General features: G+C 36.2%; 1 protein-coding gene across 2 annotated transcripts in view; it reads left to right on the forward strand.

The window, feature by feature from the left end:
- The window catches only part of LOC129276726 (uncharacterized), a 37,396-nt gene that overhangs the window by 2,005 nt on the left and 21,058 nt on the right, over positions 1 to 14,333 (forward strand). For both annotated transcript variants that reach the window (XR_010292684.1, XM_064095276.1), the window contains exons 2-14: positions 2,213 to 2,411; positions 4,152 to 4,220; positions 5,759 to 6,309; positions 7,081 to 7,563; positions 8,034 to 8,504; positions 8,726 to 8,913; positions 9,615 to 9,880; positions 10,440 to 10,604; positions 10,776 to 10,918; positions 11,461 to 11,562; positions 12,289 to 12,406; positions 13,074 to 13,180; positions 13,980 to 14,078. Coding sequence is in view for 1 of the 2 variants with exons in the window: in XM_064095276.1 (XP_063951346.1) it covers positions 2,276 to 2,411; positions 4,152 to 4,220; positions 5,759 to 6,309; positions 7,081 to 7,563; positions 8,034 to 8,504; positions 8,726 to 8,913; positions 9,615 to 9,880; positions 10,440 to 10,604; positions 10,776 to 10,918; positions 11,461 to 11,562; positions 12,289 to 12,406; positions 13,074 to 13,180; positions 13,980 to 14,078 (2,898 nt within the window). In the remaining variant the exon portion in view is untranslated. The remainder of the gene's footprint in view (positions 1 to 2,212; positions 2,412 to 4,151; positions 4,221 to 5,758; positions 6,310 to 7,080; positions 7,564 to 8,033; positions 8,505 to 8,725; positions 8,914 to 9,614; positions 9,881 to 10,439; positions 10,605 to 10,775; positions 10,919 to 11,460; positions 11,563 to 12,288; positions 12,407 to 13,073; positions 13,181 to 13,979; positions 14,079 to 14,333) is intronic.

Below are 14,333 nucleotides of genomic sequence, written 5' to 3' on the forward strand. Positions count from 1 at the left end.
TTGGGGTTTTATTTAAAACGAGTCATGGATGAAGAAATTGCATTGATGACTAAACAGCATAATTATAATAGGTAGGTATCCCAGGTACGTGGTATTGTATCGTCAGCAAAAACATTTCCGTGCATTTTATTACACTGTGAATATGAAACATTGGTGAGTGTCCTGTTTCGATGAGAGTGGGGTGGTCAGTGGTAGGGGTGCCGAGGCGTGTTTTAGGATCATTATGCATGGGGCATATGAAACATACAACATATATATGTCTCAATTATAATTACAACGAAATTCAGTTTTCCACTGGAAAAATATAGAAAACAAGTATAACAAACGACATAAACAATGGCATAATAATCTATGATCAGAAATATAACTGAAAGTATAACCAAAATTGCAGCAATGTGAAAAAAAGGTAGTTAGCAATTTTAATTATAACTTTGAGCGTTTTATCAATGAAAATTGTATAACTATACTAGTATACTGGCTTTCATTTGGTTGCGGTTCACGACATAACAGGATACTGCATTATTCAATACATATATCATGTATATACAAGCTTATAATATATATTTATGAAAATATATTTTGTGGATGATTTTTTTTGGCGGGTGGGGTCCACAAAGCTTCCCCTCGTACGCATTCTATGTCTGCTCGCTGCCTTACTTTCTTTTTATTTATTTGCGGCAATATAATCGATGATATCACGTTTCGTCATTTGCTTTTTTAATTGATGTTGTTTTTCGTATCCCTTTATAATTAAGCTTAACATTTTGGTAAGCTCCTATACACATTTCCTCGGAAAGTGTAATAGCAGTAAAAGTTCTTTGACCTTATCGTTTACCACTACTTGCTAAAATTGGCGCATGTTTAATGTACAGTATGTCACGACTTATATCATTATCGTGGTTAGACACGAATAAGCGTCTGTTCTGGGGGTGACACGACATTTGCTCATGCGACAATTGCTCCGGTCTTAATATTTCAGAGGGCATAGTGTTAGAGTTTGGATTGTAATCGATTTTTTGTTCAGAATAATATTAAGATAATGATTAGGGTTTATTTACTTATGGAGGTTGGATTTTATGTTTGGCTTAACCTGCAGATTTTCCATCGGAGCAATTGTCGCCGGAGCAAATGTCATGGAATCGTTTTGGGGATTTATTCATAAATTTATCAAACTTCCCAACAATGTAAATATTGTAATATGCAGTGATTTTTTTTACCATTCAGTTTAATCAATATATGTAAAGATTGTAATCCATTGAAAAGTTAATTGGGGTGTTTAAATTGACACAGTTTCAATGTCTAGAGGACAATCCTGAGGTCATAATACACCCCATGATAGAATATAACACCAAAGAGAGTGTTAAACACCCATAGGTGTTTAATATCTAACATTGTTAATTAAACACCGAAGTAGACTGGTGTGTTCTTCTTTGTACATCGGGTAACACCCACTTTTTACTGTATGTGTTTTTATGCATTAATAAAACACAAATGATAATAAAAAATATAACATTTCCGTCATCCCAATTTACATACGGAGATGGAGGGGTGGACCCAACGATCGAAGTCAACAGAAACCGATTGTACAACAGATCTAGAAACAATTAATTTGGATTTAATGTTTTTATCATTTCATCTAAGCATGTAAATGTAAAAGAGCTAATCCAATCCCTATTCACACTCCTCTCGGAGTGATTCTAGGGACCATCTTTACAGAGTGCATTATAGCTCCTTCCGTAGTGAACGGTACATCTTTTCAAACACTTAAAAAGAGGTAAAATCCACTCTCAAAAGATTCAAATCTCGCTCTTAAAGGGACTGGTTTCAGATCAGGACCAGATTATTTATGTTTATCATTTTTTTGCATTTATATAGGCATATACGTTAATCACCATGGTATATGAAATATAGATCTTAATTTGTATCAACACACGAATTTCTTCAAGGGGTCAGCAATAAACTTATCTTTATTGACGAATACATATTGGGATACTTTTGAATAAATATAACTAATATTCATTGCTTAAAAGTTCAATGTTTCGGTTCACTTTTTCAAACCAATTTGTCTAAACTTTCTTTAAGATTTCAAAGCACAACCCTAGCGTATTGCATTAAAGCAGGTATTATAAAATCTATAAAGACCACATTAAAATGTATTATGTAAGTTATATTGTTACAGATCAATTGCAGACAATTTAATCATTCTTTACAGAGTTTTCTTCGAGCTACACACATCACAACATAATAGGCCTGTAATATCAAATAAAATATCACCATGGAAACAAACGAGAGTCACACCAGTCACGGGTCAGATAAGGCCTTCATGAAGGTAGAGGCGGTTACTGCTCTCAAAATGGCGGGAAAGAACACCAAAATGATGAAAGCAGCCAAGCTTGCTAAGGCCAAACCAAGTAAGTATTCAATTTTTATAGTAACGACTGTAATTATATAAACGGATTTTAAGGACTACACTGTAAAAACATTGATTAAAATTTTGAACACGATATTTAGACCTTCACTTCAACAACTAATTATAATTAATTGAAAAAACAAGTTTAAAGGTTAGAGTGACGGCCTTGAACAACTTTTTTTTTTTCTGTGTAAGACATGTTAATCTTGGTGGTATTTTATTGACTAATTTTGGTTATCTTATTATTTTTTCTGGATAAAGGAGAGTAAAACCCTTGGATCAAGTCAGTTTGTGTAAAACAGTGAGAAAATCAAAGAAACAAATCATTGGACGTTTGTGAAAATAATGAATAAATAATGCGAAAGTTATCAGCATTTCAATGTTTAGATCTCTAATGATTATGGACATCCTTCCATCGTTGCCCATTGGCAAGCGACCAGCATGACAACTCCCCATACTTTTGTAAAGATTTTTTTTTCCAATCGATAAGGTTTTCGTTTCACTGGAGGGCATGTAATAGAGGTTCTTTAAATATGTAATGGGCAATGAGTTTGTAATCTCACGAGAATGAGAGAAAAAGACGTTTTGGGTGTATTTTCAGCCCAGTTTCCAAAGCTCCGCACAGTTGTACTCCTTATATGTCATCACAAATCATGGAGGATCTATAAAAAATAGCATTCGTGCTCATAACTTTGTTATTATATGTCAAATTCTTCTCAAAGTTTTGTTGATTTCATTCTTTGATTTTGTTTTTGTTGTTGTATGCTAACTTGTTGCAAAGGATTTATTTTAGTAGGTATTATATTTTTACAACGCAGGACGTTCCGGTATGATTACGCACCTGGTTAGGACGAGGGGGTGGTGAATTTGTGATTATGCAAAGATTGAAGGATGCATTGGGAAAACTAAAGGATACATAATTATGTTTATCTTGCATTGAAAGATTACGTGGAATTGATATTACCTTAATATTCGTGTTAGTTATATTCTAGGGGGAATGTACCCCGTGTGAATATGATCATTCCCACATAATTAAACGATTCCAAGCATTAAACTTATTCAATATTTAGTATTCGAAACAGAAAAACACCTGTCGCAGGCATACTTAGTGATCTTAATACATTCTTCATTGTAAATCATACTTCATAATGAAAAAGAAAGAAATTGCTCATCTTATTAACAAGACATATTGATATTCATACCCATTGGCGGATACAGATGGGGCACATCCGGCCCGTGCCCCTTCCTCTTTGAGAGCCATAAAAAATATTTGTTTGGGGAATATGTCGTGCATACGCAAGTGAAGACCTTTTTTCTGTTTGTCAATTTTTTTTCCTGACATAAATCCTCATTAATTAGGAGTAAAGGCCCCCCCACCCCCCCTTTTTTTTTTTTTGGGGGGGGGGGTTGTTAATTTTTATTATGTGCAAAAATGACCCATCCCTTGGAAAATCCTGGATCCGCCATTGTGTAGGCCTATATGATTGCAATAATAGTAGTACATGAAAATGATGATTCCCAAGATGGATGATGAAACAGCGCAAGCGCGCGGTTATTGATTATCTGATCATTTTGACTAACGTGAATTTTCTATTGATGTAATTATTTTGTATTATCGACGACATTGATTATTATGATTCTTACAAATGATTATGCCATAAATCAAAACAATATTGTTGTTACTCCTTGAGATAATTCTTGCTGCTTAACTCATGCCCCATTGTTTATTTATTTTTATTAGCTCCATCGATGGAAGTTAAACGAGTGGACCTGAAACTTCCTCCAAGACCAACATCGTCTCCAGCAGTTGGTATGTCAAAAATGAAAGAACTTAATGTTATTCAAAATAGTAATAACTTAAAACACTAGTGATCAAAATCCAAAGGCTGAGCACTATTCAAAATGATTTTATCAAAGATAAAAGACAATGGAGGTGACAACTCTTAAAGCACAGCTTAAGTACAGTAGCATTACTTAACAAACAAACAAACACAATTATTATTATTATTTTTTTTAACATTTATTCATATATTTATAATAAATCATTTACAATAGAATATACATCACCTGCATAATTTAAGCAGTTTTGAAACGTACCAATAAAATGGGGAAAAAGGTGGAGGGGTCTACTAAAAAGCAAAGCTTGTAAGACATAGACCCCCTATCGTAATTATATACAAGGGTAATATATATATGAATATAGTAAAATAATCAGCAAAATTCTATAAATTAAAGTAGATATAAACACTGTTACACGAATGTATATACATGTACACTATTTGAAAAGTATATATTAACTTTAAAATAATCAACGCTACCGTGGATATGATTAAATCAGTATGAATTCAGAAGAAATTTTTTGATGAGTAATTTAAATTGATTCAGAGTAGATGCCTCTTTTATAACTCTGTCTAGAGAATTCCATATTTTGGGTCCCGTGAAAAATATAGTTTTGCTCAAAAATACTGTTCTTGTTTTAGGTAAGTGATAGTCATTTGACTGTCTGGTATTATATGAATGCAAGGTGTTATTTCTCATAAATTTATTTCGTAGGACATTAGGTACACTATTTCTATCTAGCTGATACATGAATTGGAATAGTTGTAAGCGGTACAAGCATAGGCGGCGGAAGTAGGGGGGACGGGGGTCCTGTCCCCTAGATTTGAGGTGGGGGACGGATCCCACACAAAAAATTGGTTGATAACCTTTTTTTTTTTTTGCTTGTCCAATTTTTGTCCTGTGTCCATCCCAAAATTTCAGGTGGACTCCCCTAAATTTGTGGCTTCCGCCGCCAATGGGTACAAGTCAATGACTTTAAGGATAGGCCTACGTTTCTGACGAAACAATTCATCCGTATGAGCCCTCAAGGGCATATTACATATTATCCTCAGTACTTTTTTCTGAAGTATAAATATTTTGTTGAGACTCGTTTGAGAGGCATTTCCCCATGCTAGAATCCCATAATTAACATGGATAGCACCTGTGCTGGAAGAATCTTTTTAAGTTTGTTGATGACCCCTTGATGACTCCAATATTTCTTGGAACAGACGGGGAACTCATACCCAATAGGACCTTTTTCCAAATGAAAAAGTTAATTAATCGTCAACAAATCGTGCCACACTAGAACTAGGCAAATCCTAATTCAATCCGTCGTTTTAATGAACTTTAATTAGATATCTAAAAAAAAAAAAAGACCGGAGAGATGGCAGAGATAAGAGCCGAATTGGATGTCGGAATGGGAGCGCGGGAACACCACATGAAAAAAAATAAATCAAGAAATGATTGATGCAAGTTGAGTCATTTCATTACTTGTGTTTATTTTGTTATCATCAAATTCTATATTCACAGCGGATCATGCCTGTATCGAGGCATCATCTTCAAACACCTATCCACTTTCATCGCTGACAGAAACCAGCATGAATGTGAATGCAAAACACGGTGGGGGCACCGCCCTAATGCTGAATACCGTAGGGAGGGGAGAGCTGGATCACGACTTAGCGGAAATCGCACTCCTCAGATGCGGTTTCGATGGTAACCACTACTCGATGAAGCAACTCGCCAAGGCCGGGGACCATAGCAGATTTTACGTCTGGAACGAGATTCGAACCGATAGGCAGGGTTTCGTCGAACCCGAACTGCTGTATGGGAAATCTCACACCACAATCTTGTCGAACATTGCCCGATTCGGTCATGGTGGTTGTGGGGTATTGTTTGAGGGGCCAGAGGCCGTGTCGGAGGAGGGCAAATCGAGCATCATTCCTAGTCCAGTAATTCGAACAGCCGCTGATTTGGAAGGATCCTGTGCGCTGGTAATGTGCAGCGCTCCGCCGGACGAGTCGGGGGCGGTACCGAGTCAGGTATACCTCGTCCAGTTTCAACGAGATGGGGAACTAACGAAGGTGAGTTAAAATGATAAAAATTTAATTTGTATCGATAAGCAAAGAATACTTACTGTTCGGACGAACGTCATTGGTAGGAGTGAGCATACCATAGCTTTGGTGTTTTTTTTTTTTGGGGGGGGGGGGTTGTTAGATGGGTACCATAAATGTTTTAAGTTAAGTCATGTGGATTTTCTAGGTGATGACTTGATTCAAACATTTTTTTTTAGACAAGCCTGCTTGTAAGCTTCTACACAATTATTAATATATTTGGTCTGTCGGGAGGTACATTAGGCCTTGCGTGGGGGGTATGACACTTGAAGCTTTGTTCAATGAGTGTACAGGCGTGGCTTAGAGTAGGACAATGATGACCATATATATAGTTATAGTTTTTGTATACCGGCCATCCCCTCCTTTTTCTCTTCCGCCCTCCTCTACCTCCCTCTACCTCTCTCTCTCCATCATCTTTCTTTTCCTTTCTATGAACTATCCCATTCCTCTCTCCTCAATCCCAGCCATAGCTCCACACCTCCTTTACTGTTTACTTCTTCCACTTAACCTACCCTTATACTCTTTATACTAAAGAGTTGAGAGATGTATTTTGCCAATTCTATACTCCCTATTAAGGTCATTTGAAAAAAATAATCTTTATTAAAGATCTTTATTAAAGAAACATTTGAATAAAATGGAAATTCCTTTGAATTTACTTGATTTCTAATCTTTATAAAAAATTATATATCCATGTTTGATATAACTATGTCTCTGGCAATTCTTTCAACCTTTTTATCCCAGATTCCTCTGCTTCCCAATGGAAGTGACTGCTGGTCTTTTGAATGCTCACCTTTAGAGAGCCCAGATCCTGAAAGCCCACCATCGGATAGCCCCGCTCCTGAAAAGACCACTCCTGACAACCCTGCTCCAGAGAACCAACCTACAGACAGTTTAGAGAAAGACAGTGCACAAGATAATGGGATGGATCCAAAAAGCTCAGATCCCGATTGCCTGTCTCAAGAAAACCCGGATGTGGAAACTTCAGCTGCAGGTACCTTGCCTTCGGACAGCCTGAAGCAGGAGAATGCACTTGCGGAAAGTTCATCTGCAGATAGCAATCTTCCTGAAGCCCTTCAAGAGAACCCATCCAAGGAAGGCCTGAAACAAAAGTCTGTGGAAGTCTCAGGAAAGGAGGAGTCATCTACAGGAAGCTCACCTCAGGAAACCTGTAAGGGAATCTCGAAGGAGACGTCAAAAGAAACATCCACAGAAACGACAGAAAATGTAAGATGATCATTCATTTATTGTTTGTCCAAGATCTTACGACAGTTCATGTTATTAATGTAATACTAACATCTTATAAGAAATTTTATGGATCAGCCTAACCCACCTCTTCTTTTCTTTTGTCAGTTTGAGATCTATAATTCTTGATTTAATTGCGAGAGGGTAAGAGGTGGAAAATATGCTGGAATTTTTATTGACAATCTGTGATGAGCTCTGAAAGATCTCTGAATTCACATCTTTGAATTTTAGAGATGATATATGGTAGCTGTCCCTATTCTTTGTTCCGTGAATGGAAGAAAAGTAGCCTTATTCAAATCCTGAGATATTTTAGGCCCCCTAAAGTTTTCTTGTTGGTACCAACTTCAAGTATGTTTGTCTCTAAAAGGAGCGTCCCAGTTAGTCAATCTGGTTTTTGATCCATTTGATCAGGAGTTCAAAATGTTTTTCTCCTTCTCTTATTCCTTCTCAAGATTGCTGAAGTGCCTGATGAAGTCAATAATGACAAAGGTGATGACAGTAATGGCAACAAGAAGAATGATGATGACGATAATGGTGACAACGATGATGATGGTGATGACAATGATGAAGATGATGATGATGGAAGTGAAAATAGCTGTCCAAACTGGTATGAAGATAGTAGCGAAGATGGCTGCTGGTTCATAAGAACTCCTTCCGAGGAAAGCTTCAAGGCAAAGGAAGCAGCACTGGAAATGATAGGACCACCCAACAGTCACTATGTGGTGTTTCACAACAAGAGTGCTACCTTTGCAGAGGCTCACCAGGACAAACCAAGAGGGAAGGTTGTCCATCTCCAGGAGTTTAGCGGGATCAACCCAACCACTCTCCTTGAGGATACTTCTAACTTTGTAGGCCGGTCCATGCTGGTCATGTGTTCTCATAGCTTACAGGATGAAGACTCTACAACATCGGCTCTCTATCAGGTATCAAGACGAAAAAATTATATGTGTTGATGGAAATAAATAATTAGTTTAAAAATAAAAGTATCGTTCTTGTATTTTGTATAGAGCATCAGATTATCCAGAATAGTAAATCAGTCAAAAGTCTTTTTAAAACACAATACCCAGTGGGTTAAATGGAATTATAGACTTTTTTATGGCTTGTGTTCTCAAATTTCCTTGCACTGTTATTATTCTGTTTCAAGGTGACCCTGATGAAAGATCAACCTGGTGCTGCTTACATTGCTGGAATGTCCGGTGTCCTGCAATCTGCAGACGTGTGGACCATTACAATGACCAATAAGAGAGCCCTTCAGATTGTTGGACCTAAAGGGCCATGCCGCTATTCTCTATTCTCCAACATCCCAGAAGATATCAGCAATCCTAAAGATAGGTAAGGCTGATGTGTTTTATTGACCTTTTTCTCTTGATTTATTGAAAGAAATTACATTTCTTGAAAAATAAAATATCCTAATCACTAGGAAGGCATTATTACTTTTTTGTACCTGTGTATTATTTTTGTGATGTTTTATCAAGACAAAAACATATTCAATTTAATTCATTTTATTGTTATTTCAGTAAATAAAAAAATAACATTAAACTGTGCTCAAACTATGTAAACATAAGTACACAGAGTAGTGTATAAGAAAAAGTATATTACATTTGGAACACAAATAAATACATCAGAAACATAAATGATAATACATGTACATAAATAAAAATACCCCTACCCCTGACAACTTGTGAGCTTCAAACATGCCCTCTTTGCCTGTTCAATCACACTACGCTGCCTGCTTGCATCTGAACTTGGTTGCAAGCAATACTTTGACTTGGATACAAATGCAGACCTGTATCAATTAATAGTGACATGGTTCCAATAAACAATGGGTCAAGGTACTTTACTAAATGTTCAACTGACAACAGTTAGACAATAGAACAAGCTCGGGGCCAGTCATTTTCAGTTGAAAAAACAAAAAAAATTCTACCTCATCTCTGCGCTTTACCGAAAATGGGTCAAACTTGAACTTGCATGTGTTGTATTGATTAATTTGGCAGCAGATATTAATTTTGCTTGTCTTTTGCTTTTGGCTGCAGGTGTTTCCAAAATGGCTGCCTAGGGACAGGGGATTCAGAAACCATAGAGGGAGGCCTGATCATAGATGATGATAACTTGACCGTCTGGGTGGATTACGTGACCAAGGTCTTGGTGACTTGTGATGGGGTCACTATTCAGGAGGTGGAGGGAGGAAAGTGGATGGAACAGCCAGATGGTAGATTGGCTTTCCAGAGGGCGTTGACTGTAAAGGAGAAGAGCCCAGGACTGAAGGTCTTTCGGGCATTTGCATTGCGTAAAGATATAAGTATGTATATCTCTTATTTGGAGAATGAGGTTTTAGCACTTAATTGCTCATAATAGAATAGGCTAAAGATTAGGTTTGCAATCTTTATTTTGTATCTTGCTGATTGTTTTTCATTATTTTTCATTATCAAATTTTGCTCACAATCTATAGCATTTTAAACCTGAAGCCTGAAGATATGTATAGCTGCTTTAGTAATAGATTTAGTTTGCTACTCTTGGATGAAGTTTCTTGACATGAAGGGTTCTCAATTTGTTTTCTCATACATGCTCCCATTCATTCAACTATCGGTGGAACTGATGAAGAAATAGGATTTTACTCTTATTTTTGTTTTCGATTTGGGAAAGTCTGGCTTCGGCCATGGTCTTGGCCTTATGTATTTACAGAACTAAGGAATTCCCTTTATTTCTGTGTTCTCTGTGTTTCAGTTTACAATCACATGGAGCTGATGTATCAGTAGAACTATAGGATTCCACTTATTCTTATAATTCATGTTCCTATCAGATAGAGTTGATATATCTCTAGATCAAAGGAATTATTCTATGTTTCTTGTTACTATTAGATGGAGCTGATGTATCAATAGAACTAGGGGATTCCCCTCATCAGGTGATCAAGGAGCCTCCTGGGGTAGCCTATGCTTTGAACTGTGGAGGACCGGCATATGAAGCACTCAATGGAACTGTGTATATTGACACTCAAACTCAATTCAAAGCCATCGAAGCTGGTGGTAAGTGAATTCGTTGTTCATGAATAAATTTTCAAATTGAGTAATTGAATTTCAAATCATACTTCAGACTTGAATATGATGAAAATATTACTGATATATCTGTATTACCAAACTTTGAAAGATTGAAAAAAAAAATAGTTTAGAGTTTCTCAATATTTTCTGATTTTGTAGGACTTGACTGTATGCATAAGTTCAGTGCCCACACTGCACAAGACCGCAATCTGCACTCTCTCCTTGGAAGTACGTATGATTCCTATCTCTTCAGCTCGTACAACTGCACCCATGATGGCTTTGTCGATAAAATGAAGTTTCCTGTGAGTAGATCCTCTTCCATCGTTTTCTTCTTCTTCCTCTCCTCCATTTTGCATAACTAGATGTACACTGTCCTAAAATGAAAATTGAAGCAAATACACATTTTGGTTCTGTTTGAGAAAATCATATTATCATGACAGATACAATATATTTTGTATCAAACTTCCCATCTGTGAATAAATTACCACCACTTCATTAGTTTATGACAACAATTGTAGTTTTCATTATCAAAGTAATATTTTTTAAGCAGCTCCCAGTTTACTCCTAGAAGATTCTGAATGCAGGCATATTATGCATCTATATTCAGTTCCAGGTTTTTCCATTTTTAAGATGGCTGGCTCACTTCTACTAAAAACAGGGTTTTCGCGTCAGATTTTATTTTGCTCATTTTCCCAGCATCTATCTAAATTTGGCTCAAAACGGTGCATACTTGGGCCCGTGACAACTTCATTGGTTAGACTATTCCATAGGTAGTCTTACATTATCTATTTATGGTCATTGAATAGTGAAAGGTCCTAATGAATGTATATTTTTGTTTTCCTAGTTACCGTTGTCAACAGGAGACTACATGATGCGTCTATATACAGTGGGAGGGTGGATGGCCAAGGGACTTATCCATTTTAACAATACAGAGCTGACATCGAAGGTTTGTATCACCAAACAGAATTCAATTCAATTGAATTCATGTTTTATGTAAAAACATATCTTGCAGGAAAGACTGCATTGCATATCCAGTGGATGCATTTCCTTATGAATGGGTTCCAAAAAGAAACATCCATAAATTTAAGTCCATTTTAGAAAGAGGAATGGTGAACAGATGGAATGGGTTAACCTGGATCTACTTGAACTGGATGATCTGTGTACAAAGCCTATGGAAATAACAGATCAATAAGTGGTTCAAATTTGTCAATGTTCCTTCCTAGGTAGCTTGCAACATGTCCATTCATTACTGATAAACCAGTTGGCCTACCTTATTTGTTGCTATGTCTGACAATCCCTTCTCTTAATTTATCAAGAACAACAATGCTTCATAAAGTTTTCATAAAATGGTTTAAGCCAGCTAGTCTATACATTTTAAAGCAAGGTTGTTCTTTGAAACTTGCCCATGGTATCATTAATATAGCACCAAAAGAATGTACACATTCTGGATTCTACATTTGTTTTTTAATCCTGATAGGTTAATTAGTGACTAGTCTTCATGCAAGGAACATTTTTTGTTAAATTGATCAATATTTGGCAAGTGATCAAAGGAAATAGTTTAAGAATAGCAATTACAATGTTTATTTTATGGTTTAATATGTCTAGTTAAATATCATTTAGGTAGATTTATATCTGCATCACACCTCAATTTTCCCCATGTATACTCCTGTAGGTTATTGAACAGTTGACGAGTGAAGACCACATCCACGCAGTTGGAACCACCGCAAAGACATGTGAAATTCCAATCACTGTCGAAGATGAGAAAGAAGCCACACTCTCCTTTCACACAAGTAAGTTCTTGGTTTATAGCATGGCTATGAGGGATGATTAAAGCTTAACCTCTGCTTAGGTCCTTAGGTAGGCATCTTGACAAACGTCTGATCTTTGTCTTTGAGAGATATTCCTATTGACCATCATTTTACTTTTAATCTTCCCCAAACAGAGGCAAACTATTTCAAGTTGGTCCCATACATAGGGGGTCAAACGTAAATTGCCCTAAATTTTCATAAAAATCCATAATTACAAAATATGTGTACATGTATCCATAAAATAAAGCTGAATGACAGAAAGATGTATCCTAACTACAATTCAGCTAATCTGGTGTACATATATTTAGCTTAATCCCAGTTATTAAATCAGTTTTCATTTAATCTAACCTCAAATAGCCTGCCATCACAGACTTTCACAAATGGGTAGTACTGCTAGTACAGAATAAGAAAACATACAGGAATGGATGTGTTGTATGAAATACTGGCCTTTAATCATTAAGAAATGCTGATACAGCAAAAAGATGTACAATCATAAATAGACCATTTTCGATGCAAACTATTTCCTACCAGCTTTGTAGAATCAAAACATTCCTTCAAACTCAGTTACATTTGTTTCATCCAAACGTCTTATCTGTTCACCCTCCAAAAAAAAAGATATTAATTGTAACTATTTTTCATTACTCACTAGATGGAGACGATGTCTGCCTGTCAGGAATCTTGGTGTACGACAAGAATTTCAAGGAGCCAACTCTCACCACTGAAGAGAAGCATAAAGAAATGAAGATCAAACAAGAGGTATGTTAAGGGAACATCCACGTCAGTGTCCAAACAGGACAATGTGACAGGAAAACATGACCACATTTTGTGAATGAACACAATAATTTTTTTATATTGAGCCGTAAAGATTGCGCAAAAACATCAGAAAATGTGTAAAACTTCTTTTTATACATTTTTTGCTGATTTGTTCCTGCTGAAGGCATCCTAGTCAGTTTTTATTCATTTTTTGAACAAATTCTTGAAGTTAAACCATTCAGCATTGAAAGAAAGATATTGATGGATGTTGTAAAAAAAAAAATTATAGTCTCTTGCTATCCTTGTCTTAAATAAACTTCTTTGGCTGCCTGTTTCTGACAGTATACTAGGCTTTGTCAATCACACTTTCTAACATATATCTTCACTCTTTCAGCAAAAAAGAACAACTGCTCCTTTTTATGTCATTCCCAAATCCAGAAAAAAAAGGCTGGTTTTAATTATTTTTTTTTCTCTTGCTACAAGTCTTTGGAATGATCTCAAGCATGATCCCCCTACAAAACAGTGCCTCATTTGACCTTTTAAAACAGCATCATTATACATACACCCGTGTAATTATGAATCTAAATCGCTTTATGCCTCTAAGAGCACTTTATATCCTCTAGAAAATGTGCTATTTATTATTATTAATAAAAGTTTATGAAATAAGGTTTTCAAATCACCAAAAGATGCTGAGTGTGAAGTTTTCTGTCGGAATTGTTGATCTGTGAAAAGGAGAACAAAACTCATATCGAATATTAAAGTTCTTTCCTTTGTGTTCTCTTGTCCAAAACTTTTCTTCCAGCTTGCTGACAAGTTGCTCCCATTCAACCGTACATTCTCTCTGAAGGAGATGAAGATCGCTGGCTGGTCTCAAAACCTCCTTGAAAATGCATCGGGAGAGGTAAGTTGAAGGTCCAAGACTCCCAGAGACAATGATTTTTCTTTAAGATGGCATAGCTAATATATAGTTGCCGATAGTATTGGATATTCTTTTTCAGACTAATCCTTTTATCGCAATTTCAACTAATGAATCATGGGGTGTTTCATGAGATTGAAGTCTACCTAAACTCATGCCTAAATGCTAAACTCATGCACACATATTTTGATCTCATTGATTAATATGTCATAATACCTTGTCCAGTAAGCATAACCTAAC

Source organism: Lytechinus pictus, chromosome 2 (genome assembly GCF_037042905.1).
Source record: "Lytechinus pictus isolate F3 Inbred chromosome 2, Lp3.0, whole genome shotgun sequence".
Classification (NCBI taxonomy): domain Eukaryota; kingdom Metazoa; phylum Echinodermata; class Echinoidea; order Temnopleuroida; family Toxopneustidae; genus Lytechinus; species Lytechinus pictus.